General features: G+C 34.3%; 3 protein-coding genes and 1 long non-coding RNA gene across 4 annotated transcripts in view; 3 read left to right on the top strand and 1 right to left on the bottom strand.

Moving 5' to 3' along the window:
- Positions 1 to 27892, top strand: part of LOC125654652 (uncharacterized) — a 534947-nt gene that overhangs the window by 27042 nt on the left and 480013 nt on the right. The window lies entirely within an intron of this gene.
- LOC125654656 (GTPase IMAP family member 7-like) overlaps positions 1 to 27892 on the bottom strand; it is a 662712-nt gene that overhangs the window by 288739 nt on the left and 346081 nt on the right. The window lies entirely within an intron of this gene.
- LOC130048010 (uncharacterized) lies at positions 17262 to 19914 on the top strand. The gene is made up of 3 exons (XR_008796839.1): positions 17262 to 18146; positions 18359 to 18521; positions 19092 to 19914. It is a non-coding gene; the product is annotated as an uncharacterized LOC130048010 (long non-coding RNA).
- The window catches only part of LOC125677937 (uncharacterized), an 8830-nt gene continuing 8486 nt past the window's right edge, over positions 27549 to 27892 (top strand). The window contains exon 1 of the mRNA XM_056144007.1: positions 27549 to 27745. Coding sequence (XP_055999982.1) covers positions 27667 to 27745 — 79 coding nt within the window. The 5' untranslated portion in view covers positions 27549 to 27666. The remainder of the gene's footprint in view (positions 27746 to 27892) is intronic.

Raw genomic sequence — 27892 nt, 5'->3', positions numbered from 1 at the left:
GGATAACATTTAGTATAAAGCATCTTTGGGGCAAGGGGACATGAATTGTAAATTCCAAGACTCCTACACCCCAAGGGCCTAAAAGGCAGGACATTTCAAAAATTGTTTTATATACAACTGCAACTCTGCAAGAATAACTAAATGCAGTCAAGTAGAGCAGGAAGTCCTCTACCAAAATTGTAAATTTCATGATTTCCTGGTTAAAGGTTCTGACTCCAGGACATGGTCAAACTTGGCATATAGTGTTGATGTTTAAAACATTTAAATAACATTCTTCTTTAATGCTATTAATACTAAATTGATAGTAAAAGAATATCTAGACGGAACAGGTAACCCTTTACAAAAAATGTAAGTTTCATGATCCCAGGGATAGAGGTTTTGATGATCATAGTGATTAAATGTCTTTAACAATTTGAAAGACTTCCTTGATTTTGCTGATACTCTGTAAAAACTGTAAAAAAAAATATTAGGGAAAATCCGAAAAGGATGTACCAAAGTACCAAAAGTGAATTTCACAACCCCAGAGTTCTGATTTGTATGACCGAGGGCCTGTGGGCCTCAACCTGTCTAAAAATTGTTAGTAGAATTATATCATACATTATTATACTGCATATTTTTAGGAAAGGTTTCACAGTGGCAGTCCTATAAGTATTGATGTACCAAGTGGAGGTAATTGTAGTGTTTGGAGTACTAGAGTAAATTAATCTACATGTCATACCTTGATACATTTCCATTGCTTGAACAATATGTACGTGTATATCTTGCTTGCAAAATGCATGTTTAAGTTTTGATTTGTGTGTAGAAAATTGTGGAAAATTGTATATTTCTGATTGAATTCTACTTATCATCTGTAAACTTCATAGTTTCATCTTCTTCTGATGGGCTAAATTCATCCAAACTTGCAGTAATGTATTCTTGGGTAAATTAAGATACACGTTCGATTATTTGAGTCACTCAGATAACCTATAGCAATTGGTCGACATCTGTTGTACGTTAACAATGGAACATTTTTAACTTCTTGGTAAATACTCTTCCAATTCTTTCAAATTGTTATAAAGCATCTTTGAAAATGTTTAAAGTTTAATAATATATATTTTACGACTATCAACAATCCAAGTTCTACAACTTATACTAATTATGCTTCTCGTTGGCTCGGATTTTGGCGTGAAGGGGCAATTTATGATGATGAAGCATCTTTGTGACAAGGGGGACATAAATTGTAAATTCTAGGACTCCTACACTGCCAGGGCAATAAATTTTCAAAAATCTTCTTCTCTACAACCACACATCAATAAGAAAAACAAATGTTTTACAAACATCTCTTGTTTATGTCCATCATTGGGTAACCGTTTAAGCACATGGGCCTCTTATTTAATTGAGGAACAATAGTAGAAAGGAACATCACTTTCGATCGCTCCATTAAAAAAAATATGGGTCTTTAATGATGATAGACATATTTTTTATTATATACCCATCAATGTATCGTTCTTTGATACTATGGATTTCACAGCGTGTGATCCGGTTTTCCGGATCACATACTGTGGTTTTCTGATTCCGTATCAGTATCCTCTGAAACTGATGCCGTCACAATGACGTCACAATGCATCAACGCAACGTTTCTTGTGGAAAATGTTGACCGCGTAACAAACAAAACTGCTTACACAATTTAAAACATAATTTCACTGTATGTCTGTATTTTTGATAATTTGGATTGCATTTAGTATTCTATAAATGTGGATTTGAAATGCAAAAGGGGGTATATAATAAATTTATTATTACTACAGTAACTTGATCCGAAGAGTTGGATCACGTCTCGTTGACAGGCGCGGATCATCAGATCAAACTCGACGCTTCGCGTCTCGTGTGATCTGATGATCCGCGCCTGTCAACTCGACGTGATCCGACTCTTCGGATCAAGTTACTGTAGTAATAATATATATGTATTGTTGGGTTTTCAGAAATATTTTTTGTGTATAGTATGATGTGCAAGTAACTGACTGATTTTTTCATCAATAGATACATCTGAACTTGATGAGGGTTCACGGATTCTTCTATTTTCTATTTTGCTGATGTCAGACTACACAGTTAAGAAGAGTGATCAGAAAAGTTGGATATCCCTTCTCCAAACTCTGAGTAAAGCCTTCAAATCTTTGAATCCTGGAACAAATGTTCGAATTCGTCCATTTAATGAATACTTAACAGTCAGAACAGATGGTAGTGTTACCTTTTTATCAAAACGCCAACGTGATCAAGTGATAGACTTCATAGACTCACCTGAGTATGTGAGAGTATTTTTTACCCATGCTGATCAAAAGGCCATCAAAGAATACTGTAGAACTTCAAAGTATAAACCAAGAAGTGCAGAGAAAATTATACGAATTGACTCCGAACTGAATGAAGAATTGGTAAATCGGATTGGTGTGGATATTTTGAACCATCCCACGATAGAAGACTCATCCATACACCAGTTAGTATCTGAAAAATGTAAGTGCAGAGATATGTTAACCAGAGTTGTGTGATTGCATATATACTATGATAAAAAGAATCTTGGACGAATAAGGAATTTGTTTCCAGTTTTTGGCATTCTAGTTTTCCTTTTGGCTCTTACAAGTTTTTTGTCATTTCGAATTTCCAAAATTTCGGCTTGAGCATCACTGAAGAGACATTATTTGTCGAAATGCGCATCTGATGCATCAAAATGGTACCGTATAAGTTTTACATTATACAGGTAGTGGACATACTATTGTGTAATTGTTGCTAATAGATTAGTTTTTCATTTGATATATATTTGTAGTGCACATACCCCTGGAGATTCTGTCACTAGGGAAAGATGGGTTTTCTTCTTTTATTGAGCTTTTGAAGAAAGGCTCAAGTGAAATTTCTCATGCTCAAGTGATGATTCTTGGTTGTGGTGTTGGAAAAACAACTCTACTGAAAAGGTTAACAACAGAGCAAAGCATAGAGGATATTAGAAGGTCAACTGACTCAACGATCGGTGTAGACATTCGTCAAGCTGAAGCTAAAACATTGAAGGGTAATATTGAAATTTGATGTCTGACAGATTCTGTAAAGCAGAGCATCCACCCATAGCATATAGAGTAGTATCTCTGCAAGGTCATTACAGTGATCTTAACCTTTTATGATCAAACTTCGGTATCAGAGGAAACGAGGACATTTCTTACCCCATTAGCTCACCTGATCCAGAGACTCAAGCGATCTTTTCTGACTGTCATTGTCAGCTTCGACAGCATTTCTATACTTTTTATACCCCCCGAACGAAGTTCTGGGGGGTATATAGGAATCACTCTGTCTGTCTGTCTGTCTGTCTGTCCGCTCTGACATTTCTAAATTATGAGCTTAATATATTGTCCAGGCAGTACTTATGAGCTAAATTTTTTTTATGAGCTTAGCACATAAAATTGAGAAAAAAATTCACAAATATCATTGTTATGAGCTTCACATGCTAAATAACAACGAAGTTAATTCAGCTCATAAACTTTGGATTTCGCCTCTATAGACTGCTACTTGGATTACTCCCCTTTGACCATGTCGGCCATCTTCAAAGCTCGGCCATCTTCGCGCCTTTTCGATATCGATGAACAGATTTTACGCGCAACTTCCGGTAATGGAGGAGCTGTAAATTGGGAATTGGTAGCATGAACAGGTAAGTGAAAATGTATGTAAACATAGAATGGTCCACATTTTATTTGATCTATTAGGCTCCCAATATTTGGATAGATTATAATTGCAGTCCAAGATGCATTATCCCATAATGCATCATTTTCCAAGAAGGATATGCTTAAAAATGGAGGATTACATGAAACACCTCATTTCTCAGGACATTTTATTAAGTTTGATCCTTAGTGTATTGCTTTTGATGTTAGTAGTGTTATTGTGTATTTTCAAAAAAACATGTGAAATGGAATCTGATGTTCAGGAGATGCAATGGAGAAAACGTTTATTAGGACATTTTCATTATTGTGAAGGAAATTTATCATGATGTTTGAACTCTGCCTCAAAAGTCAATCTGATACTGTCCTGATAATGTCATATGCACTTTATAATAACTATAAGTGTTCATATACTGTGAAAGATTATCTTAATTCAGAGTCTATGGAAATGGTAATAAAACGAGTATTAGAATTTCAATCAGTTGTGGAATTTGAGGATGTAATTCAATACTGCTGTCGCATGCAAATACATTATTGTTAAAGGTGAGTGTAACTTAATGAAACTTAATAGATAACAGGCTACCCTGTAGTTCTTTTGATTTTTGGTAGTACACATTTAATTTTTCAAAATTATCAAACCTTCACAGAAAATTGCAGTCATTAAAATTTAAAGAGCATGCCTGATTCATAACCCCTAAATGTTGGACTTGTAAAACTCGTGAATTTTAGACATATTTAGCTCATAACTTTAGATTGAAAGTAAAACAACAGTTTAACTGGCTTTGTAAAAAAAAAGAATTAAAGTCCAATCGTAGGAGTTTGAAGTCTTAAGGAAGATTTTAAAACCATTTTTACATGTTTTTGTTTGTTGTCCTGCAATATTGCATCTATTGTAAACTTTTGAGCATTTTCAGTGTCTTCTCTGAAACAATGTGTAGAACATCTTTGGGTAGATGGAAATATTGTGGTTTCTGCCTCCTTGAGCCCGAGGGTGTGGGGCCTAAATAAAAATATTGTATGTTTGCCCAAACGCGACTGACCCGGAAAAAAAACCCCGCCGAGTCAAATTCTTTTATTGCCGTTTTTCGGCATTTTTTTTTTCTTTCTATTTTTAATTGTCCGCGCCGTCACCGTATTCAATTTTAATGTGAAGTAATAACTTAACACTTGCGCTTGAAAGAAACCCGCGAAGTCTTTGCGAGACGCAGTTTATAATTTTATCTCTGTCATACTACATGTACGAAAACGTTAAATCTAGTAAACATGTGTTCAAAGATGGAAGACGGATTTTTCACGCTGTCTTCGTCCGTTGTGATAAAAATTGACAACAAAGTAAAGCCGACCGTGTCAAACAGACTATATCGGTTCAACAATAAGAAACATGGACTATACATATATACCGTATTTTGCCGAATATGATACGGACTTCTTTTCAAGAATTGTTGGGTGTGAGAAAGGGGTGCGTATTATAAATCATAATATAGGGTTTTGACCATTTTTTTTTCCAGGTGGAACTCGATCGGCGGTTAAGATTCACTCGGAGACATAGCATTCATTGATACTGAACGCTTTTTCGCGTTGTTCGTCTATTTAGCAGCGAAAAATCTATCTCAAGAAAATTAGTTATTACTACAAGAACGTAAAATTGTAGAAAATATGACACTTACAATATGTAAGAAATCAAATTATTATGAAACAGCCAAATCAAAATTCATTGGATCTGAATATTCTTCACCTCGTATGCCACCTTCCTAGCATGTGTACACAATGCCTTGTCACGTGCTAAAATAAACGAAGTTAGATTGGAAAATGAATTGCCACTGAAAAGTTAGTTACTCTAAGGTTGATGAATATATTTTAATGAAATGTTAATGTGAAACTTTGAAATAACTTTTCTTGAGCAAAAGAAATGAGACGGCGACCAGCACGTGTTTTACGAAGCCATAGTTAGTGATGTTCCAATCATCAATTATAATCGAAAATCAGTCGATTGTTGGCACATTCTAAGCGCTCGATTATGAAAATTTTATTCCAATTAATCAGTTTTTTAGATTTTGATTTCTTGACGACTTGTTTTGTTTATCGTAATGGCGGCGCACATGGAAGCGAAAGGCATTGATCTAGATAGCCATACCCGGGGAATAAAACAAGTTCGCATGGTACTTGCATGTTCGTCGTCACAGGGCAGTGACATTCGAATTACTTTTGATTCAGACATATAAACTAAGGAATATCCATCAAATAGAATCTTGATACAAGCAAAGCCATGTTTGAAATATGTAAATAAAACCCGTTTTTAAAGGTAATTGTTACTCAGCACGTGCGTATTGTGTTTTCGATTGGTGAAAATAAATTTTTTTTGGTTCTTTTTTAATAATTTGAATTTCTTTCTTTATTTTTCTTTGCTGAATTTTAATTATGTCGGATCATCGTCAGTTAATGACATGCGACTTTGATATACGGGGATATAACTGAAGCAAACGATATCCGGTTTTTTTGTTGTTGTTTTTTTTTTTTTTTTTTTTTTGCCGCGTAGACCCTTCTAAAAGTCGTATTGGCTTTTAATATCTGTGCGTAATTAAAGATAGTAAAAAAAATAGCAAATACACACAGAAAAAATTCATTTACACTTTTTCTGACAGCAATAGAAACAACAAATATAAATGTACAAAATATTTATTTACACTTGTACAGTAGTTAAATGACTTCATTATAAAATTTCTAGTTGTCCGATTATAATCGATTATTAGTTAGTTACAGTGAACCAATCATCGGTTATGAAATTCTCACCGATTCCCATCACTAGCAATAGTTGAGTACGTGCACTACGCTTGTCATTTGATTTTGTCAGATACAGCCTCAGGGTGAAGAAATATCCGATAATTTTTTTTCACACTTTTTATTAAAGTGAAGGGAAAAAAATGCAGCATGAATTAGCACGCTGTCCGATTTCCATGAGTCGGTATACACTGTATTACATTTTCTTTTGCCGTACAAACGACTTGTATGGATACGATAAATACCCATCTTCATGAAACAAAATTCCAGAGGGTTGTGCTTGAATTTTTCATTTCTCTACCGTATCCATATTTTATAAGTTAACGAGAGGTTTGATATATCGCACCTAATGTACATCACTGGTGGTATGTTCATTACAATAAATTAAATGCTAGTTTAATATTTTGATTTTATTTTTACAACATCGACTATTTAAATGATTATAAGTTTCAACAAAGAAATGCCCAGTCTGTTCAAACTTTAATGCTACAAATTCTCGTGCTTTGCTGAAATTAACACGATGATTACCCGGGATATTCAGCGAAGATTACAGCGATGTTGAAAGTCAAGATGACTGTATGTTGTCTCAAAAATATAGCTACCCGGTTTGCAAATTCTTATTCTTTTGTTTGTAATTAATTAATTCATTGAAAATCACTGCAAAGTATAAAGTTAAGATTACCGCTTGGTCAAAATTTTTGCTGCGTATTACACACACGAATTGCGTTTTTTCCCGAATTTTCAAGCCCAAAGTGTGTGTGTGTGTGTAGGGGGGGGGGGGGTATTAAACACAACTGCGGCAAAATACGGTATATGATTTTTGACACTGTTAGAAGGATCTGACAATCGGAGAGAATCATGCATTGAACATTGAACTTTTTTCCCCATATGTAATTCTGTGTTTCTGAGTTCTGTCATTGATATGATGTATTGTTTTACACAGTTTTAAAACTCAGTTTGAATGTTGAGTGTTTTTAATTCTAAAATCTTCAGTTTTGTTGGAGAGACATCTGTTGCTTGCATTATATTTGTACATATTCAGTTTCGAAAATCTGGCGCTCAAAAAAAAAAAAAAAAAAAAAAAAGAATTTGCCTACCTACCTACCCATACCCAATAATCATGAGTCGGATTTGGGCAAATTGAAATATTTTTAATGATGGCCCAGCTCATAATAATTGGATGAGTAATACTTCACTCACAATATTTGCAAATTAGACGAGTATCAAAATCAGTATATGTCCATTACTATTAGCTTAACTCGTGATATATGGACATTGTCATTATTTTCCCATGGTTCACTGGGAAACTGTGACTCCATTATGACCAAGAAGGATTGAGGAAAGTGGTTACTTTTTACAAGGAATTATGGATAACCATGATTTGCCTGTTGGTTTATTAATCATAATGTCTGCATTTGAATTCTCCGAGATATGTATTATGTGTGCAGATTGTGACTTTGATGTGCTGGAAATCTTTGTTGATGGACACAATGCTTTCTTTTTTTATGATATTCTTGAATTGCAAGCAACTGTCTCTTACTGCTCGGTGAAAGGGTTTGAATATAAGAAGTATGTTATTGAATTATAGAAGGTGAGATCTTTTTTTTTTTTATCAGCATTGAAGTTTTCTTATATTATGAAAAAAGTATTTTTTTCCCTTAAAATATTATATGGACAGTGTTTCCCCAGGCCGTTTTTGCATGGCGGGACCGCCATGAATTCACGATATCCCGCCATGCATCACACATTGCCGCTATGCTTCCCGCTATGCATAAATCATGAATGATATAACATCTTAATACTAAGAAAAGACTTACTTAAATTGTGATCAGTTATAAATTAATTCATGGACAACTCAAATTACTAGAATCCTCGCGTCACATGTTTCACACCTGTGGTGAACTCGAGTGCGAATCACGACACGGGGTATGATGCAATAGCTGTCAATTTATGCTTATTACAATTTACTGGTGCATATTCAGCTTTCATTTTGGATAAAAACATTTATTACAGTGAAAAATAATCAATCGCTGTCGGATATTATACACCGTCAAAGTAATACACTTGTTAATGCACGTGTGGGTTTTTCCAACCATCACCGGTCGTTCTAAAAATAGCATAAGCATTCGACATTAAAAATGATTTATTAGTATAATTCATGCGTTTGTAGCCATCCTTTAGCATATAAAGCAAGATTAAATTGAATATGTCCAATAAATATTCGTTTATCTACTCTGTGATCTGTCGGTAAATACTTTGACGAAGCGCACGTGCTATACAGTACACAATGACGTAATGCATTCGACAGCTATTTAGAACTATACCTGTAAATCGAAATTTTTTCTACAGAAAAAAAAAATGAACACTCAAGTCAAGTTTACTTGCAATCCAATTTAAGCAAAACTTATTTTGAAAGTATAAAATTCAATAGAACATTTATAGTTATAATAATAATAGATCATAATGGAAAGTGAAGATAACGAACAGTGATCAATCTCTTAACTCCTATAAGCAATAATAGACCTGTAAGGTAAATTTCTTCTTGGAGTTTATAATGTTTTCACATACTTTGGAAAAATTAAATTAAAAAAAAAAAAAATATTCCCTACCTACCTACCCTAATTTTTTCTGGAATGTTAGCAGAAACTCAACTATTTTTATTTTTGGCCTAATGTGCACACTGTTGTTGTAATGATGACTGCAAATGTAGGGACACTTAGAAAATTGAAGTTAATAAAAGAAAGGGGAAATTCACTATTAAGTTTGTAGACCTAGACAGCATGCTTAATACAGCACATAAAAAAATAACTACGAAGGGTCTGAAGGAAAAAAACCTTGAAAATCATGGGTGATATTTATGATAATTTTTACTTAAAGGGTACCTGCAGTAGCGTTTTATTTTTTAATATGCTGAATATCACGCTGAAATAAAACTGTAGAAAAACAAGATGTGAAGAAAAAATGCTCCAAAAAATTTCTTGAGTTTGTCATGAAATCGGTAATGATGCACCACAAACTTCACGTTGAGACCTCATCTATAAAATAGGATTGTGTGGAAACGAACTCTGGCTAAGAGCTAGGAGGTTCAAACCTGTGAACAATGCAAAATCATTAATACTAAAGTTTTGAAAATTCTATTTCAGGTTGAAAATGTTTCGATGGGCAAGAATTAAAGGTGTGCCTTGTCAAATGCGATGGCCAGTGAAATTACTATCTGAGGATGACTGTAACATAAAAGTTTATTGCTTGTCAGATGATGCTATGTGAGTATTCATTATTTAGTACAAGCAGAATTTAAGAGTACTTGGTATGATTATTAAGTAAATAATGGTAAATAATATTTTAGATTGTAACCATTTCTATATTATATTAACATAATACTTGTTTCCAAGTTCGATTTTTATCAAAAAGTTAAAACATACTTTGTTTTGACTTGATTCAGGCAAAATCAGCAGGCATATTGCATTGCACCATCATAATTATTATGTCCTGCCATGAAATGGTTGGGGCATATAAAGTATATATCATCAGCTTTTTAATATTTTTCTATTATTAACTTACCAACCTATATATAGTTTTTCAATAGAAAAAAAAATGCATAATCGAATAAATTTAAAAAAGAAAACCTCTGAAGTATTAATTGGATTTGGATTTCTCATACTTGTGATTAATGGTAATTAAGATGAACATTGCAATTAATAGGCAATTAATATGACATGTCACTCTGTAGATTTTCTCTAAAGAGAGATGATGTGGAGCTATTTCAAAATAACACAGAATGGGAAGAAAAGGCCAAAAGTATATGATTCATACAATTTAGCTTCTTTCCTTTTTTCTTCTTAGTTTATTTTTGCTTGTGTTGACAACAGAATGCTGCTTAGGGTTCATGCTCGTGGTCTTAACCAATATTTTAAAACTGAAATAAAAAGCGCTGGGTGGGACATTTTGATAGGGGCGGGCAAGAATGGGAATCTAAAAATTAATTTTATGTGGCCTAACAATTACTTTGGCAAGAAACTGAATTAAAAGCAAGTCATTTTTTTGTCATGGTGATAATTTGTTAGAGTTTTCTTTCCAAACTGGCATGAACTCTATCTCAGCTGTTTACATGCATGATGAATTTAACATTGGGCAGAAAAGTTCATACTTTGATCAAGTTCAAGTACAAACTTTAGTTTCTATTTTATTGCCACAAACTAATTTAGGGCTGAAACGATTCACCGAAATATCGATACTGTTCAATATAAACGCTCGATTCAATGTTCGATTCATTGCCTTGATTTTCAGTTCGATATGTTTATTACAAACGGGTTCAGTAAAATATATTAGGCTCAGCCTGTACTTATTATTTTAACCTGCATGAGGGACAAAATAGCATTCAATAACGTTCAGACTGTTGTTTGCCTTGAGTCTGACGAAAATAATAATGATCTTTATCAGTTTAAACTACAGAGCCAACAGGCACCTTACCGTTTGGCAGTTTGGAAACATTTTGCTTTGAAAATTATGGTTGTGAATCTTGGTAATTAAATTTTTCTTCAATGTTATTATTGGTTTCTTCTGTAAATTGTATTGAAAGTATTGAATCGTGGCTTTAGTATTGCAATATGTATCGTATCGTGAATTAAGGGCCGGGGGCGTATCGTTTCAGCCCTACAAACTATGTGGATCTATTTTCTTTACTAGTCGAGCCTACCAACTTGTTGGTTTGCCGACTCCCGACTCGATGTTTAATCTTTGGGTCGGTAGGTAGGGAAAATTTTTTTTTCCAAAATTTGTGCCAAAATTAAATAGAAAAAAGGTGTGCAAACAACTGGATTTCAACAAAAAAAATTATGCTTAGATTAATTGTTAATAAAAATATCTCGAGTCAGGTACTTTTTTGTCAGTCGGTCAGGAGAGGGCAAACAAACAATTTTTTAAAGATGGCCTTGACTGTAATTTTAAAACATTCATTGATTAGGCCTGAATAAATAAATAGTGTGTTTCCGGTTCCCCAACCATCCCTAATTTATTTATCGGTACATTAGCAAAAAAAAAAAAAAAGTTATATTTTCATACACCACTGTTCCACTGAAAATATAGTCCCAACTAGATTTCAAACTTGGTAAACTCTTTCTATGCCAAGTTGTACAATTGTAAGATGAAAAGAAAAATATTATGTTTTATATTCCTAACATCTCAGTATAATGGACATCTGTATAATTTAATATTTTAATTAATCAGAAACCGGATAAGACTTGCAAGACAAATTTTTTACATGATAATACTCATCAATGGGCCCTTTACTAAAATGACTGGGTAAAAGGTCCATGCCCATGTGCAAATCTGGGGCAGTATTGAAAACGTTTATTTCTACTGAAATGGACAAGATACAAAAGGATGTCTATGTAATTGTTAACGTAAATACCTCCAAGATGAACAACACGCCTGGCCTAATTTTTGATGCTCTTCTACAATTATGAATTTCAGGTTGTCTTGCAAGAAAGAAAAAGACCCTACAGTGCTTTTTGGACGATCTAAAGTGGGCTAAAGGTAATCAAAATAACCAGATGATCTTTTTTAGACTCGCATCTCTTTTATTGGTGCTATTTATTAGCCATCGTGTCAGTTAATCTGGCAACACTTTTTAGCAATTTTAAGTCACCTGAATCACTCAGGTGACCTTTTGCGATCCATGTTTGTTCCTGTCATCTATTAACATTTGATCATTTTCAACTTCTTCTCAAATACTATTGAGCCAATCTTGACCAAATTTGGTATTTAGCACCTGTAGGGTGAGGGGAACATAAATTATAAATTTCATGACCCCCACCCATAAGGGACCTTAAATTTTGGGTAAAAACTGTAAAAATTTATGCATTTTATAAAAATCTTCTTCTCTACTCTAAGGCATGTAACAAACAAAGTACATAGTAATGATTCGCAAGGGGTCCTCTACCAAAATTGTAAATTTCATTACCCCAGGTCAGGGGTTCTGGTGCAAGGGCATGGCTTTATTGATCAGAAAGGGAAAATGCATCAATTCTTTAAAAAATCTTCTTCTCTATTACCAGGCATATAGCAAACAATCTGAGTATATATTAGTAATAACAAGCAATTTTTAAAGTAAATGATATGCAATTGATATGTAGGCATAGTCTCCTGAAGGGGGGTCATCTGGATGATCCTTATACCAATGATATGAAAATCTTGAAATTGTTTAGATACATTCCCTTAAGCTATACAGTTGGACTTCAGATATCTGGATGCCATTTATCTGGATGCTTCAGTTTCCGGTCTATTTTATTTGGGAATGGAATTTTTAAATGATATTTTGTCTTGTTTATCTGGAATTCTGCGTTCCAGATCCGGGCGGTAAATTTAAACAGTCAGTGTACACTAGACTTCTTGTCTAAGCTGATCATGAGTGTTAATTGTTGTAAAATCATCTAGCATTTTAAAAAATACTATTTTGAGACACGCTGATACAAGTGATAAAGCGATAGAATTTTTTCTTTTTTTTTTGACCATGGCATTATAAACTGCTATTACTCTACTGGCTTATTCTATGATGCGCAGTAGTGCATCATTGTCAATATGCCATCAGAGCAATTGCTGTTCATTTTGACTTGCATCTATGGAGTTACAAACAAATCTGGTAGTTACAAGGAATATAGAGCAAAAGTGCAATAGGTATGGTCATCTGGTCATGATTTCATAGGTAGAAAATTGTTGAAGGAAGACATCTACAGATTTTGGGATCATTCAATCCAAGGTTAAGATTAATGGTGTCTGTTAGCTATTCGAGCAGCACTGTTGGGCTTTAGATGACTTTTTGTCAGTTTTAAAGAAAAAAGTATCTTTAAATCAAATGATAATGAATTAATGTCACTCCTCATCAAAATTTGATAACTCTTAAATCCAGGAATTATTTGTGAATGTCATATATTTCAGCTTTTATGGTAGTCTAATAGTGTTACTATTGCATGTTGCTAATCATCAGTGAGTTTTGCTAAGTGATATAACAGAGAACCCATATCCTTCATGTTTAAAGTTCGTGAGTTTCACACTTTAGTCTGCCATTTAAAAGTTTTGTACACAAGTCTCCTCTTTTCCTATATTTTCCATTACAACTCGGCTGGCTAAAAATTCTATAACTTTAAAAAAAATAACTTGATACTATAGTAAAATTTCTTTTAATTTTAATTTATATGTATAAAAAAAACTGGCAACACCTTTTAGGAAGATAACAGCACTTAAAAATTCAGTGTGCAGAAGATCGGACAATCTTGAGCACTTTAGTTATTGGCAGTTTCATAGCTTTATTTTTTTGCATCCATTCAGTTGTATTTTCAATGTCTACAAATGTTTAGATTATTTTTTGTAGAAAGTCAGGATGGTGCACTTAAGAAGGGACATGCACCTAAGAGGAAAGGAAAACAGAGAGGTTACAAGGTAACTTATGTTATTATAAAGAGGCAGTAAATAGTCCATACTTTGAGCTAAGATTGTCCATCAATTATGAGGCAAATAAGTGATCCATACTTTGAGAGCTACTAGATTGTCCATCAATTATGAGGCAGATAAAAAGTCCAATAAGTCCAGACTGAGAGCTAAGATTTTTAATCAATTAGGAGGCAGATACATAGTCAATTCTTTAAGAGCTAAGATTGTCCACCAATTAGAAGGCAGTTAAATAGTCCATACTTTGGGCACAAAGGTTGTCCAGCGATTAAGAGGCAAATGAAAAATCTGTACTTGAGAGTGAAAATTGTCCATTAATTAGGAGACAGTTAAATAGTCCATACTTTGGGAGCTAAGATTGTCCATCAATTATGAGGAAGAAAAATAGTCCATTCTTTAGGAGTTAAGTTCGTCCACTAATTAGGAGGCAGTTAAATAGTCCGGACTTTGGGAGCTAAGATTGTCCATCAATTATGAGGAAGAAAAATAGTCCATTCTTTAGGAGTTAAGTTTGTCCACTAATTAGGAGGCAGTTTTTAAATAGAGGCAGACTACTGACAAAGAAGTTGATGGTCAGGGGTTTCAACAGTCTGGCGTGTTTCATACCGATTGTTAGACCGTTCTTGGCACACTGATTTTGACTACGGATAACTCCATTTACCTGATCAAGAGATAGGGCTCACGGCGGGTGTGACCGGTCGACGGGGGATGCTTACTCCTCCTAGGCACCTGATCCCACCTCTGGTGTGTCCAGGGGTCCGTGTTTGCCCAACTCTCTATTTTGTATTGCTTATAGGAGTTATGGGGTCGGTCGCTGTTCGTTATCTTCACCTTTCATAAATGACATCAAAGTTGATTTTCAAAAATGATATTTCATTGAATGGTATTGATATGCCTATTGAGATAAGTTTAAACCAACTTTTATTAGTGTGTGCAAAAAATATTTGCAACAATGCGAGACCTCTTTGGCATGAATATCAGTAGTCGTGGACAGACAACTTTTGCAAGTAAAAATAGATGCACAATGAATAAACATCATGAAACCTAAATCGTAAATTTGTGGTCCCGGACTACTTTGATGCTTGTGGTCCACAAAATTACTTTGTTACTAATAAAGTTGGTTTATTTATATAATTGTCCCAGTCCTATACCTAAATGTGGATTTTCTTTTCTTGAAAATTAAAGAATGTGACATCCCATATCGAAAATAAATATGAAAATGATACAAGAAAATAATACTAAAATGATACCAAAAAAATATATTTTTAATGACCAAATTTGGAACCATCTAAATCTTGGTTCCAAATTAGGTCAAAAATAATACACTTTCTAAATAATGAAACACACAAAAATATATTTTTAATATACTTTATTTCTTAGTAAAAATACAAAAATGATACATTTGATGTATTATTTCTATACTCTTGTATTATTTATGTATTAAATCCCAATTTAAAGTACAAAAATAATACATTTTGGAGTAGGATTAAAAAAGTACAAAAAAAATACAAAGTGTATTAATTTTGTATCAACATATTAATTTTGTATTATTTGGTTCACCTTGAAAAAATAGGGAAAAAAATATGATTTCTATTAATTTTGTATCAACATATTATTTTTGTATTATTTGGTTCACCTTGAAAAATTAAAATAGGAAAAAAATATGAATTGTATTAAATTTGTATCAACATCTAAGTATTCAAAGATGGGGAATAGAAATAATACATTACCCAAAAAAAAGTATAAAAACAATACATATTTGAAAAAATACAAAAAAAATACATTTTGTATTTCAAAAAAGTACAAGAATGATACACAAAAAGTATATTAATGTGCCAAAAATAATACAATTCAGTGCCTAGAAAAGTAAAAAGAATTGTAAAAAACATGTTTTAATAGTTTTTGAAAGCAGCTTTCAATCACATTTTAAGAAAGAAATCTGACATCTTTAAAAATATATGAATAAAACCTTCAGTCAAATCAACTTAGTTATGCAAAATCAATCAAAAGCAAGGGGAAACAAGATGTGTTTGTGAAACACAAATGTCCCCGATAATGACCAATCCCAGAGATGGCCAAGGTCACAAGGACAAATATCTTGGTACCAGTAGAAAGATCTGTCACAAGAAATGCTCATGTACAATATTAAAGCTCTAATATTTACCATTTAGAAGTTATGACCAATGTAAAAATAAAACTAAAAGTAGGTCAAATGTCAAGGTCAAAAGGTTTAGTACCAACGAAAAGGTCTTGTCACAAGGAATACTCATGTGAAATATCAAAGCTCTATCACTTACAGTTCAAAAGTTATTAACAAGGTTAAAGTTTTCAAAAAGGTCAAACTCCAAGGTCAAAGGGTCAAAAGTGTTGGTACTCACGGAAAGGTCTTGTCACAAGGAATACTCATGTGAAATATCAAAGCTCTATCACTTACAGTTCAAAAGTTATTAGCAAGGTTAAAGTTTCAGACAGAATGACAGACAGGACAAAAGCAATATGCCAATATGCTCCCCCCCCCCCCCCCCCCCCCCCCCCCCCCCCCCCCGATCTCGGGGCATAAAAAAAAGACATGCATTGGCTACTAATTCAGCTACTATTAAAAGTTAAAACCATTGTTACAGTAAACATAATATCCCATGTCGCATTGGCTACTATTGTAGAGATTTAAAAAGCGACTATTAAATACTTTGGGCTATATTATCATAAATATAATAAATAATAACAAATTGTTGTCATTTTCATTGTACAAGATTCAATAAATTGCTAGATGTTTAATCAGTATTTTATACATATCTAGCCTGTCCATGATGTTATATGGTACATACATATCTAGTCTGTCAGTGAGCTGATGATATGGTATGTACATATCTAGTCTGTCCATGATCTTATATGGTATACATATCTAGTCTGTCTGTGACCTTATATGGTATTCATATCTAGTCTGTCCATGATCTTCATAACACATCAGTCTTGAGACTCATCCTCCCTCTGCTTCTGCCGTTTCTTCTGCGTTGCAAAGTGCACTAACTTTGTTCCTAAGGGCTATCTTCAAGTCACACCACTTGTCGTCAGCCTTGACCACTGCATAATCTGTAATAGAATATTATAAAAAAATATATATATAAAACATTATCATATAGTCTATCTATTGTCCCTTTATAATCTATACAAATGCAAACGGTTCATATCACATATTCACCGGATTTGAGACCATATTCACTGGAGGTACCCCTTCTGGAAATCCTGGATCTGCTGCTGTCCACCCCCCCCCCCTTCTATATAGATCTATGACTATAGTGTGGAAACTGGACAAGCTTGAACTATGCAGGACGAGTAAACCAACCCCCCCCCCCCTCGATCTTTTTTTTTTTTTAAATTGGACCGCTAAGGCCTAGGTTTTGTTTTGGAATATAGGCCTAGCTATAATTTTCAGAAAATTATAAAGTCAACTTTACTTTGAAAAACTGTCCTTCCATACTACATAAACTGAAATAGTTTCATCTGCTGCAAAATAAAGAAATCTTGGGCATTACTTTAACTTACCATGTTGTGATGATCACAAGAACTTTACGTACACCCGGCCCAAAACGTCTGGACATGCTGTTCTTGCAGGATGTCACCTTCCTTATATATTCCGTGATTCTGGACTCCGGTCCTCATTCCACTCAACCACGGAATATTTAGCAATTTATGCAAAATAACCTCCGAAATATTGCGACAGTCTAATCACTTTGAAAATGGCAGCGTCACACATTCAACCAATCAAATTTGAGAGCTACAGATTTTGGAACTTCGACCAATCGCGTGAAAGTACGAAGACGGCCGAAAATTCTAGTCTTGTATTTATCTTTCGTAAATATGCTGTTATTATCTCGTTTGTTTAAATTTTCTGCTATTAGAAACTAATTCATAATTCATAGCTGTTTTTTTAAAACAAATACTAAGATTGTAATAATTTAAAATTGATTACGGAGTCACCCGAACTCTATCTACAGTCACTTCCGCTTCCATATTTTGAAATCGTCGATCTGTGAACATTGTGAGGAAAGGAAAGCAAAACAATGGGAGAAACACGTGGAGAGTATACAATCTATTTTGTGGACAACTTGTTAAAGGCTCCTAGAGTATTCTTATGGGGTAAGCGACGTGTATAACACTGGAAGAAGCAGTCCTACCAAACTTGAAAAGCCACGAGGTCGAGTGGTAATGGCGCGCCCGTGCCGATGAACTTGCACGTTGTTTTCACAATCGGTATGCATTTTTCTTATTCGTTTTCTTTAATATTATTATTTGATAAATCCTATAATTGCGTATTTGAGAAATAGATATTTATTTTTCAAAGTGACTTGTGGTAAAATCGCACCTGATAGTTGCCCGATGATGATCAATGTGAAATAATATATCGTTGTTTAAGTTCATAAATTTTAGTTGTGTTTGTTTTCATGTTACCAATTCTATCATAGGTTTTCCCAACTGCCGACTATTCCTTGTCAGATAATCCTAAAAATCCGGGAGATATAGCATAGCCTATCTAACTTTGAAGTTTGAGGAAGCAGACTGACTTTGAAGACGACAATGATGTTGATTGAATAATACCAGGATGCAGCATTGCAGAAAGTAATGACGGTAAACGTAATTCAATTCTTTAACATGAAATATTCAATTTATGACCTTTAATAAACCCAAGTAACTGTTGATAGAGTATGTCCACAAAAAATAATAAGCATGTTACAATCACAGACACCTAAAATTTTAACAGTAAGTTGCATGTATTCATTTATAGGGAGGGGTGTGATATATGTTTTTTCAATCTATGGCATTATTTGTAACTTAAGGATAAAATTTCAGGTGCCTGTGTTACAGTTTTAAAAAAAAAATTCTTTCATTAGAGGACATTGAAGATACATATATATATATATGCCCCTGCGGTTGAATTTAAAAAAAACAAAATTAACTCTGTGAACCTGTAGATCAAAGTGTCAGACATCTTTAGAATGAATTGTATGAACAACAATGCTGCACATCAGCATACTTTTGTTGAAGTGCTAACACGCTTCGTAAAGCATGCTGGTATAAAACAGTAACAAGTAAAGTTCATGCCCTCATTTATTTTTGAAAATGAAATTTTTTTTTTTGAAAATTAAAATTGCAGAGAAAATGTTCAATTTCAGTTGATTTCTTGTGTTTCATTTTCAGGTATCTGACATGTCTTATGCCAATCAATTCCTCCAGAAGATGACACAAACTTTAAATTATGGAAGTTGCGAGCAAGAATTTTTCAAGGGAATGTCAGATGGAGAAGAAACATCAGTCAACAAGACAGTACTAGTGTAAAATGATAAAGTATCTGTAATAGGTGCTTACCATATTCTGCCTATTGTGGATTCAGTGATGGTTTTTCAAACGAACTATGCTCATCAACCAAATGTCCTTAAAATTTGTGGAGTGCAGAGCCACTTTCAGGCGAGACAGTAGTGTGGTTCATTTTAGTGGACATGATTTTAGACGAGATGTGCTTTGTGAAACTTGAAACATTGTTCATTCATCATAGTGTAATGAGAACTGTTGTGGTCCATCATTCTATGCTTTAGTGAAGTAATGGAGATAATGTGAAGTACATGTGTAAATGCTCATATTCTGCACAACATATTTTTCAGTGACATTATTTCTTTGAGACCAAGCTCTGGACAGTTGATAGCCATTTATGTGTAGGACTTTATTTATTTTTCTGTGTGTGCAATAGCAACTGTCACTTGCAGTAAACCCAAACAAAGTGGAGAAATAATTTGTTGAGTTCAGAGATTACAATTTTTATTGTGTTATTTTGATGAGAAGATAGTATTAATAAGGTACAATGGTACATTGTATCTTATTGAAAAGCTTATTTAAGAGTTATCAGTAGAATTAGACTGCATGACAATTATTAGAATGGGAAACCTAGATGAAGTCAAAAGAAACTATACTGTATTTTACAGACTGTCCTGGAAATATCATGCAATAAATAATGTCTCCAGTGTTATTTACAAGTATACTTCCTTATTATTTCATTATGCATGCAGCTGATAAAGTTGTCTAAACTTAAAAGTTTGAAATCTTTACTGTGAAGTTGAGAAGCTAAATCTTGCATCATGTTTTCCACAAGTTATAAGTTTTATATTTCAATTTAAAAATTAGTCAATTTTTATACAATGAAAATCACTGGGAAATTTTTTTAAGTCCAATTATAATACAAAATTAATACATATAAAATCAAAGATTGGGATTAAAAATGACTAAGTTAAAAAAAATACAATTATGATACAGTGAAAAATCACTGAAATTTTTTAAGTCCAATTATAATACAAAATTAATACATATAAATTAAAAGATTTAGATTAAAAATGGCTAAGTTTTTAAAAAAATACAATTTTAATACAGTGAAAATGACTAAGTTTAATTTTGATACAAAAATAATATGCTTGAAAAAAAACTAAGTCCCTAAAAATACAAAAATAATATATTGAAAATAATCTAAGTCCAAAATGATACAAAAATAATACCCTTTAAAAAATCAAAGTCAGAATTTAATATAAAAATGAGTTACCCAATTTTTTTGTGATACAAAAATAATATATTTTTTTTATATTATTTCAAAAAAGTACAAAAATGACTGTATTAATAATATATTAAAAATATACTTTTATGTATTATTTTTCCATATGGGATATACTAACTCAAGCATGCTAATGATACCTCATAACAATCATTGATATTAACTCTTAATACTTTCTAATGCTTGTTCACAAGTAATTCTGCCTCGCATGAATTTCATGTGAAATTCGTGTGAAAAGAGCACTCACATGAATTTTACGTGAGAACGTTTCATGCGAAATTCACATGAAGTGATTTTCATGTTTACATATATATGTAGATATGATTTTGTGATATGTTGCACACAAAAAAATCATGTGAAATTCATGCGAGAAAATTTCATATAAAATTCATGTGAAGTGTATTTCATGTGAAAATCATGTAATTGCTCTCTTCACATGAAATCCACATGAGGCACAATTGGCTATGACACTCCCCTACCATTGAAACCGTGGGGAATACAGGTTTTATCTCGGTCTGTATGTCAGTCAGTCTGTCCCCACTTGGTTTTCCTCACTTTTTTGTTATGGTTTTGAGAACTGATTTGAAACTTGCTGTGTAGTTTCAAGGAGATAGTGGACATGTGTTGCTTATGCAACTCAAACTAATCGATAAATACAATATTTACCAATGCAAATTGCATTCTTTCATGTAAGAAGTTAGTGGTAAATGGTCATTTATAATTTTGCTCATATATCCACTTTTCTTATATTTTCAATTACAGCTCAGCTGGGAAAGACTACTATAACTTTGCAAAAACACCTAGATACCATAGCAACATTTTATTTTGATTTTAATTGATATATAAAGTGTATAAATGTTCTAATTCATCTTATATCAGAAAACTAATTCAACTCTAATACATAATTTGAATGATTAAAGAAATAAAAAATCAACATAGAAAGGTACATGTACATTTTTGCTTTATTAGAGTAGGCAAAGTTGAAACTGTTAGAACTCAATGTTTTTACTATAGCGGTATGTTGTTTCAGTATGATAAACAATTTATTGCATGAATATTTGGGAGATATGAAGATTTATTCCCCCAGAAAAATCATATTTCCCTTGGGCGATGCCTTTGGGAAATAAGAATTTTCTTGGGGGATTAAATCTTCATATCTCCCGAATATTCATGCTATAAATGTATATTGTCTAACAAATGAAATTTATTTTAATCATTCAAAATTTGGGAGTAACATTTTAGGTGTTTACTTTTCAGGATGATTGCCTACTCATTAATGACACTCCACTATATGAGAATAACCAAAAGAGCAATGCAGAAGTTCAGAGACCAAAAAAAAGGAGAATACACAAAGGTCACGAGGTGAGAAAAAGACACAGAGTTAAGAAATAGAAGAAAAGTTTCTTATACATTTTTTGTCGAAAAAGAATTTAAGTTTACAAAGAAATCTTTCTGAGGATGAATTTTAGTACATGTATTTTCAAATAATAATTGGGAGCAGTGGATGGAGTCTGAAGGTCAGAAGAAGAGTATCTGTTCAGAGAGTATTGATGACACTCCACTAAAAGAGAATAACCAAAATAGTCATGCACCTGCAGAAGCTCAAAGACCGGAGAAAAAATGGATACACAAAGGTCGCAAGGTAAAAAAAAGACACAGAGTTAAGAAACAGAGGAAAAGTTTTTGTGCATTTATTGTCTAAAAAAAGAACAAGAAATCCTTCGTATGATGAATTTTAGTATTTTCAAATAATAATTAGGAGCAGTGGATGGAATCTGAAGGTCAGAAGAAGAGTATCTGTTCAGAGAGTATTGATGACACTCCACTAAAAGAGAATGACCACATTAGCCATACAAAGGCTCAAAGACCAAAGAAAAGAAGGATGAATAAAGGTCACAAGGTAAGAAAAAGGTGCAGCATTTGAGTTTCTCATACATTTATTGTCTACAAAAGTTTAAGTTGAACCTACAAATCCTTCTGAGGATTAATTTTAATATTTTCAAATTATGATAAGGAGCATTGGATCGAGTATGCAGATCCGCAGATGAGTTATATAATTGGTGGTCAGGAGGAGAACTGCCCAGAGAGTAACAGAGACTGTCCAGAAAGTAACGAAGGTCAGCAGAACTGTCCAGAGAGTGACCGAGATTGTCCAGAAATGGATGGATGTCAGCAGAAATGTCCAGAGAGTGACAGAGATAGTCCAGAACTAGACGGAGGTCAGCAGAACGGTCCAAAGAGTGACCGAGACTGTCCAGAACTAGATGGAGGTCAACAGAACTGTCAAGAGAGTGACGGAGATTGTCCAGAACTAGACGGAGGTCAACAGAACTGTCCAGAGAGTGACCGAGACTGTCCAGAACTAGATGGAGGTCAACAGAACTGTCAAGAGAGTGACGGAGACTGTCCAGAACTAGACGGATGTCAACAGAACGGTCCAGAGAGTGACCGAGACTGTCCAGAACTAGAGGGAGGTCAGCAGAACTGTCCAGAGAGTGACGGAGATTGTCCAGAACTAGACGGATGTCAACAGAACTGTCCAGAGAGTGACCGAGACTGTCCAGAACTAGACGGAGGTCAACAGAACTGTCAAGAGAGTGACGGAGACTGTCCAGAACTAGACGGATGTCAACAGAACGGTCCAGAGAGTGACCGAGACTGTCCAGAACTAGAGGGAGGTCAGCAGAACTGTCCAGAGAGTGACCGAGACTGTCCAGAACTAGACGGAGGTCAGCAGAACGGTCCAAAGAGTGACCGAGACTGTCCAGAACTAGATGGAGGTCAACAGAACTGTCAAGAGAGTGACGGAGATTGTCCAGAACTAGACGGATGTCAACAGAACTGTCCAGAGAGTGACCGAGACTGTCCAGAACTAGATGGAGGTCAACAGAACTGTCAAGAGAGTGACGGAGACTGTCCAGAACTAGACGGATGTCAACAGAACGGTCCAGAGAGTGACCGAGACTGTCCAGAACTAGAGGGAGGTCAGCAGAACTGTCCAGAGAGTGACCGAGACTGTCCAGAACTAGATGGAGGTCAACAGAACTGTCCAGAGAGTGACCGAGACTGTGCAGAACTAGAGGGAGGTCAGCAGAACTGTCCAGAGAGTGACCGAGACTGTCCAGAACTAGACGGAGGTCAACAGAACTGTCCAGAGAGTGACCGAGACTGACCAGAACTAGATGGAGGTCAACAGAACTGTCAAGAGAGTGACGGAGGTCAACAGAACTGTCCAGAGAGTGACCGAGATCTTTTAGAAATTTACGGAGGTCAGCAGTTGAAGGGCGACAGCGACTTTGAGGATTTTGATGATTTCAATGATCCTGACTATATTGTAGAAAGCGAAGGAACTGATGGAAGTGACAGTGACTCAATCACTGATGTTGAAAATGTTGAAGAAGTCGTAAAGTCACAGAATCATGTTGCAGGATTAAAAAAGAACATTACTAGAACAGATGATGGATATTTGAATATAGACAACTTTCCAGACAGTGCTTCAGGATTGGACAAGAACTGTATTGGATCAGATGACCAACCAGGCAAGAGAGGATCTGATTGTGTATCCGTTTTGGAAAAGAAAATCACTACATCAGAAGATGGTTATTTAAACTTGGACGACCCACCATGCAAGAGAGAACTTGATGAAAATGATTGTCTGTTTGATAAAAAGTTTCCAAATGTTTTCATTAAGGGATTAAAAAAAGAGAATGCAAACTCCAAGCACAATAGGGTATATGATTGTGTGCATGCATGTTTTTAGTGCCATGAAATATTCACCAACATACAAAGTCATCTTGAACGTAGACATTTAAACCATGACAAGGTGAAAGCCATTAAAGAGCTGAGAGACTGTAAGATGAAGGACACTAATCAGGAGGAAATTAAAGAGTTGGAGAGAAGGCTGACTTCAGATATGAAATTGCTACGAAAGGTGATCACCTTCATAACATGAAAGTACTGAGACATAAAGAAGGTGAGTTTCTTTTGCCTAGGAGAAGAACTGTCACATTTAATCTTGAGGAGTACGGTCCATGCCCTAGTTGTAAAGAATGGATGATACTGAATTCATCTATAACTAACCATCAGAAAACATGTCCAGTGAGAAGTGAAGACTACCACAAAGGTTACACAATGATACAAGTAGGAATCATAACAGGGAAAGTAAAACCTACAGGATCCAAAAGGATTGTTAAAGAAGTGTTCCCTTCAATGAAAAAGGACAAAATTGCAGAGATTTGTATGGCCGATCCACTCATTCTTGCATTAGGAGATGTTTGGTTTATGAAAAACATTGACAATAAAAGAAAAAGAAAATACTACGCAAGTTTTCATATGAGGTTGGCAGCCCGCCTCCTATTGGCATTCAGAAATTCAGTGGAAAGAATGGACAGTTCAATGAGTGAAATGTTAAGTCCAGGCAACTTTGACAAAGTAACAGAAATAGCGCTTCAAATTTGCAATGATAATGAAGATGGTGAACTCCAGCATCCAAGCACAGCTGTCAAAACAGGTTTCGATCTCATGAGAATGGCATCTTTAAAAGTAGGAATTTCCATTAAAACACAAGACAAAGTAATGAGGAAAGAGGGAGAAGAATTCATGTTTCTCATGAGTAAGGAATGGAGTTTCAAAGTTAACAAGATTGCAAGATCTACTTTGTCAGAGCGAATGTTTAATAGGAAAAAAGAGCTCCCTCACCCTGAAGACATAGTCAAGTTATCTTCTTACTTAGTGGAAAACTTGGAATCTCTAGATTTAACTTACACTGCTGTCAGTGGCTTGATGTTCAGACGCATTGTCATGTTAGTGGAAGCACGTCTTCTGTTATACAACCGCAGGAGACCGGGAGAACTAGAAGCTCTGAGGTAAGACAAGTTCCATATAATTGAATTTATGTTTTTAACAAAAAATTAGGCTTTTAAGTCTATGATGTCAATCTTATTTTTATGGCTCCATCTTGCAAGAGCATTATATGTTACTGTACAGGTAAGGTTGGTAGACTACATGCAAAATTTTTTGTTTCTCTTTTTAGCCTGCAGTGTTACAGAAATAGATCAAAAGGAGTCACAGAAACCGATCTTTCTCTCAGAGAAAAGTTAACAAAATTGGAAAAGGAAATGCTAGAAAATCAAGAGTTAGTTGAAATCCGTGGAAAGGTGAGCATCTTGGAGACAATATATTTAATATTTGTTAAGATACAAGTACATGTAAGTATTTAGATTCACAACCTGAAACCTGTGTTACTGTGATAATGTTAAATCATTAAAACTAGTTAAATGATAAGTGGGATATTTTAACTCATTCAGCCCCAGCTATGTTATCTGAGATAAGCCCCAGCAGTGTTTTGCAGCGAGTGCCCCAGGCCAATTTTTAGCAGATTCCCAGCTGCTGCTGAATGATCAGCAGACAATAGATAAATAGCCACTACTTCATTAATTATGCACATTTGTTTTTGAAATTTTCAGTTTAGAAAGAAGAATAAATGCTGATTCTAATCATATAAAATTTATTATCTTACCATAAAAAGTGTTTGTTCATTTCCCAAAAGAAAACAAAAATAAACAGTTTTCACCAACAAAAATTTTCATTTGTCACTGTTTATTGTCCATAAACGTTTGGAAAGTTGTCCAAATGGTAGTACAAATCTTGTGCAGGTGCAGAAACAATACCTATAACAACTGAACAACCAAGAAATGCACGCATTTCCTCAGGAGTTGTGTTGTACCATCCAGAGTTTGCTTTTTCTCTGATGCAGATTTGCGCATACGAGTTTGTTTCCTTGGAAATTGTCGTATAAAACTCGTCAGGAAATAATAAATTCAGGAAGTCTAACTCCTTTTTATCGGCCTCAAGTATTTGTGTGGGTCCAGGCTGCGGTCCACAGAATGCAGGAATGTTTATATCCCGTATATTGTCTGTCCAACGATTGTAATCTGCCAATACAATCTCGTCATCATTACTACTTTCACTTTCTGACTCGGGGTCGGATTCCGATTCAATATCGGACACTTCGAGGTCTGATCCTTTTTCTAAAGCATCATCCAAATTAAGTAGATGATAAATGTAGTTGTCTTCTGCATTTTCAATGTCTTTCAATTCAAATCCCTCAAATTCTTCGCTGCTATCGTCTTGTAAAATTTCTCGCAATACGTCCGCCATTTTCGATCGATATTTTAAACACGTGTACCAAATTCCTTTGTGTATAGCTATTTATATCGTATCTAAATAAAGAACACTTCACACAAAGACATCTTAACATGTCATTCATTGGTTGGCATAGTCATGTGTACCCGGATTTTTCTAGTTTCAACCAATCAAAGCTTCTTTCACATACAGGTAAAACGACGAGTATAGTCGTCATCGGCCAGATAGGAGGGGAAAACCAGGACGACTATAGTCGTCACTGGGTAAACAGTGCACTAAAAATAGGACGAGTATACTCGTCAGTGGGGCTGAATGAGTATTTGGCAGTACTGCAAGTCTTATTATCTCTTTGTGCAACTTGTTGAGGAGTGGATATAGCATCGCTATGTGTATGAAAGTGTGTGGGTATACTAGTGTACAAAAACTTGTGAGTATGATTGAAAGAAAGCCTTACTACCTAGAATCATCAAACTGTGCGTACTTCTTAAGCATTGTAGTAAGTCAAATCCAATTCATTTCCAAAGTTATCGGTGAATATTTCTCAATATATCCAATATTATCCAGTTGATACGACTTACTTCTTATGTGCAAGTTAACAATACAAAACAATATATGAACCAGTTAACTTTGCTAAATGTATTGACATTCAAGGAAAGACCAAATTTTACAGTATATCTGGTGAAAGGTGAGCTAACTCTGTGAGTGTGTGTATTGCAACACATTGGAAAAACATTTCCTGTTGCGAGGGGATCCTCCGCTTGTTAATTTTAGTTTGAATTTTAATACCATTTCAAAGAATTTTTTAAAAATTGAAAACAAGAAATCAATTTTTAGTGAAATGTTTAGGTTTTCATTTTATTGTGTCTCTGGCAAGTGATATTGACCTATGTAGTGAATACCATACAATTTTATTGAGCTTTTTAGTGAGAAGATGTAGCCAATTTTCCGTGATTCAGAAAAATTAAATAGTTTGTCTCTTTTTGTCAGAATGGGACCAGAGTACCGGTCATATGTCCGAAGGAGGTCATCCCTAGCATGAAATATCTTGCAAATGAAGAAGTACGCAAAAAGGCTGGTATAAAAGAGGGAAATCCTTTTCTCTTTGCAAATACTGGTAAGATGTCATAAAACATGTTTAAATGCAATTCATTTTGATTGAGGATATTAAAAAACTAGTTCTTGAAAGAGCTGAAATCAATCAATTTAATTAAAATTAAATCCTTTACGTTCCCATATTTTGATATGTTGCTGTGAGGATCTA

Source organism: Ostrea edulis, chromosome 7 (genome assembly GCF_947568905.1).
Source record: "Ostrea edulis chromosome 7, xbOstEdul1.1, whole genome shotgun sequence".
NCBI classification, from domain to species: domain Eukaryota; kingdom Metazoa; phylum Mollusca; class Bivalvia; order Ostreida; family Ostreidae; genus Ostrea; species Ostrea edulis.
Note: the sequence above shows the minus strand (reverse complement) of the source record. Positions and strands in the feature narration are given on the sequence as shown.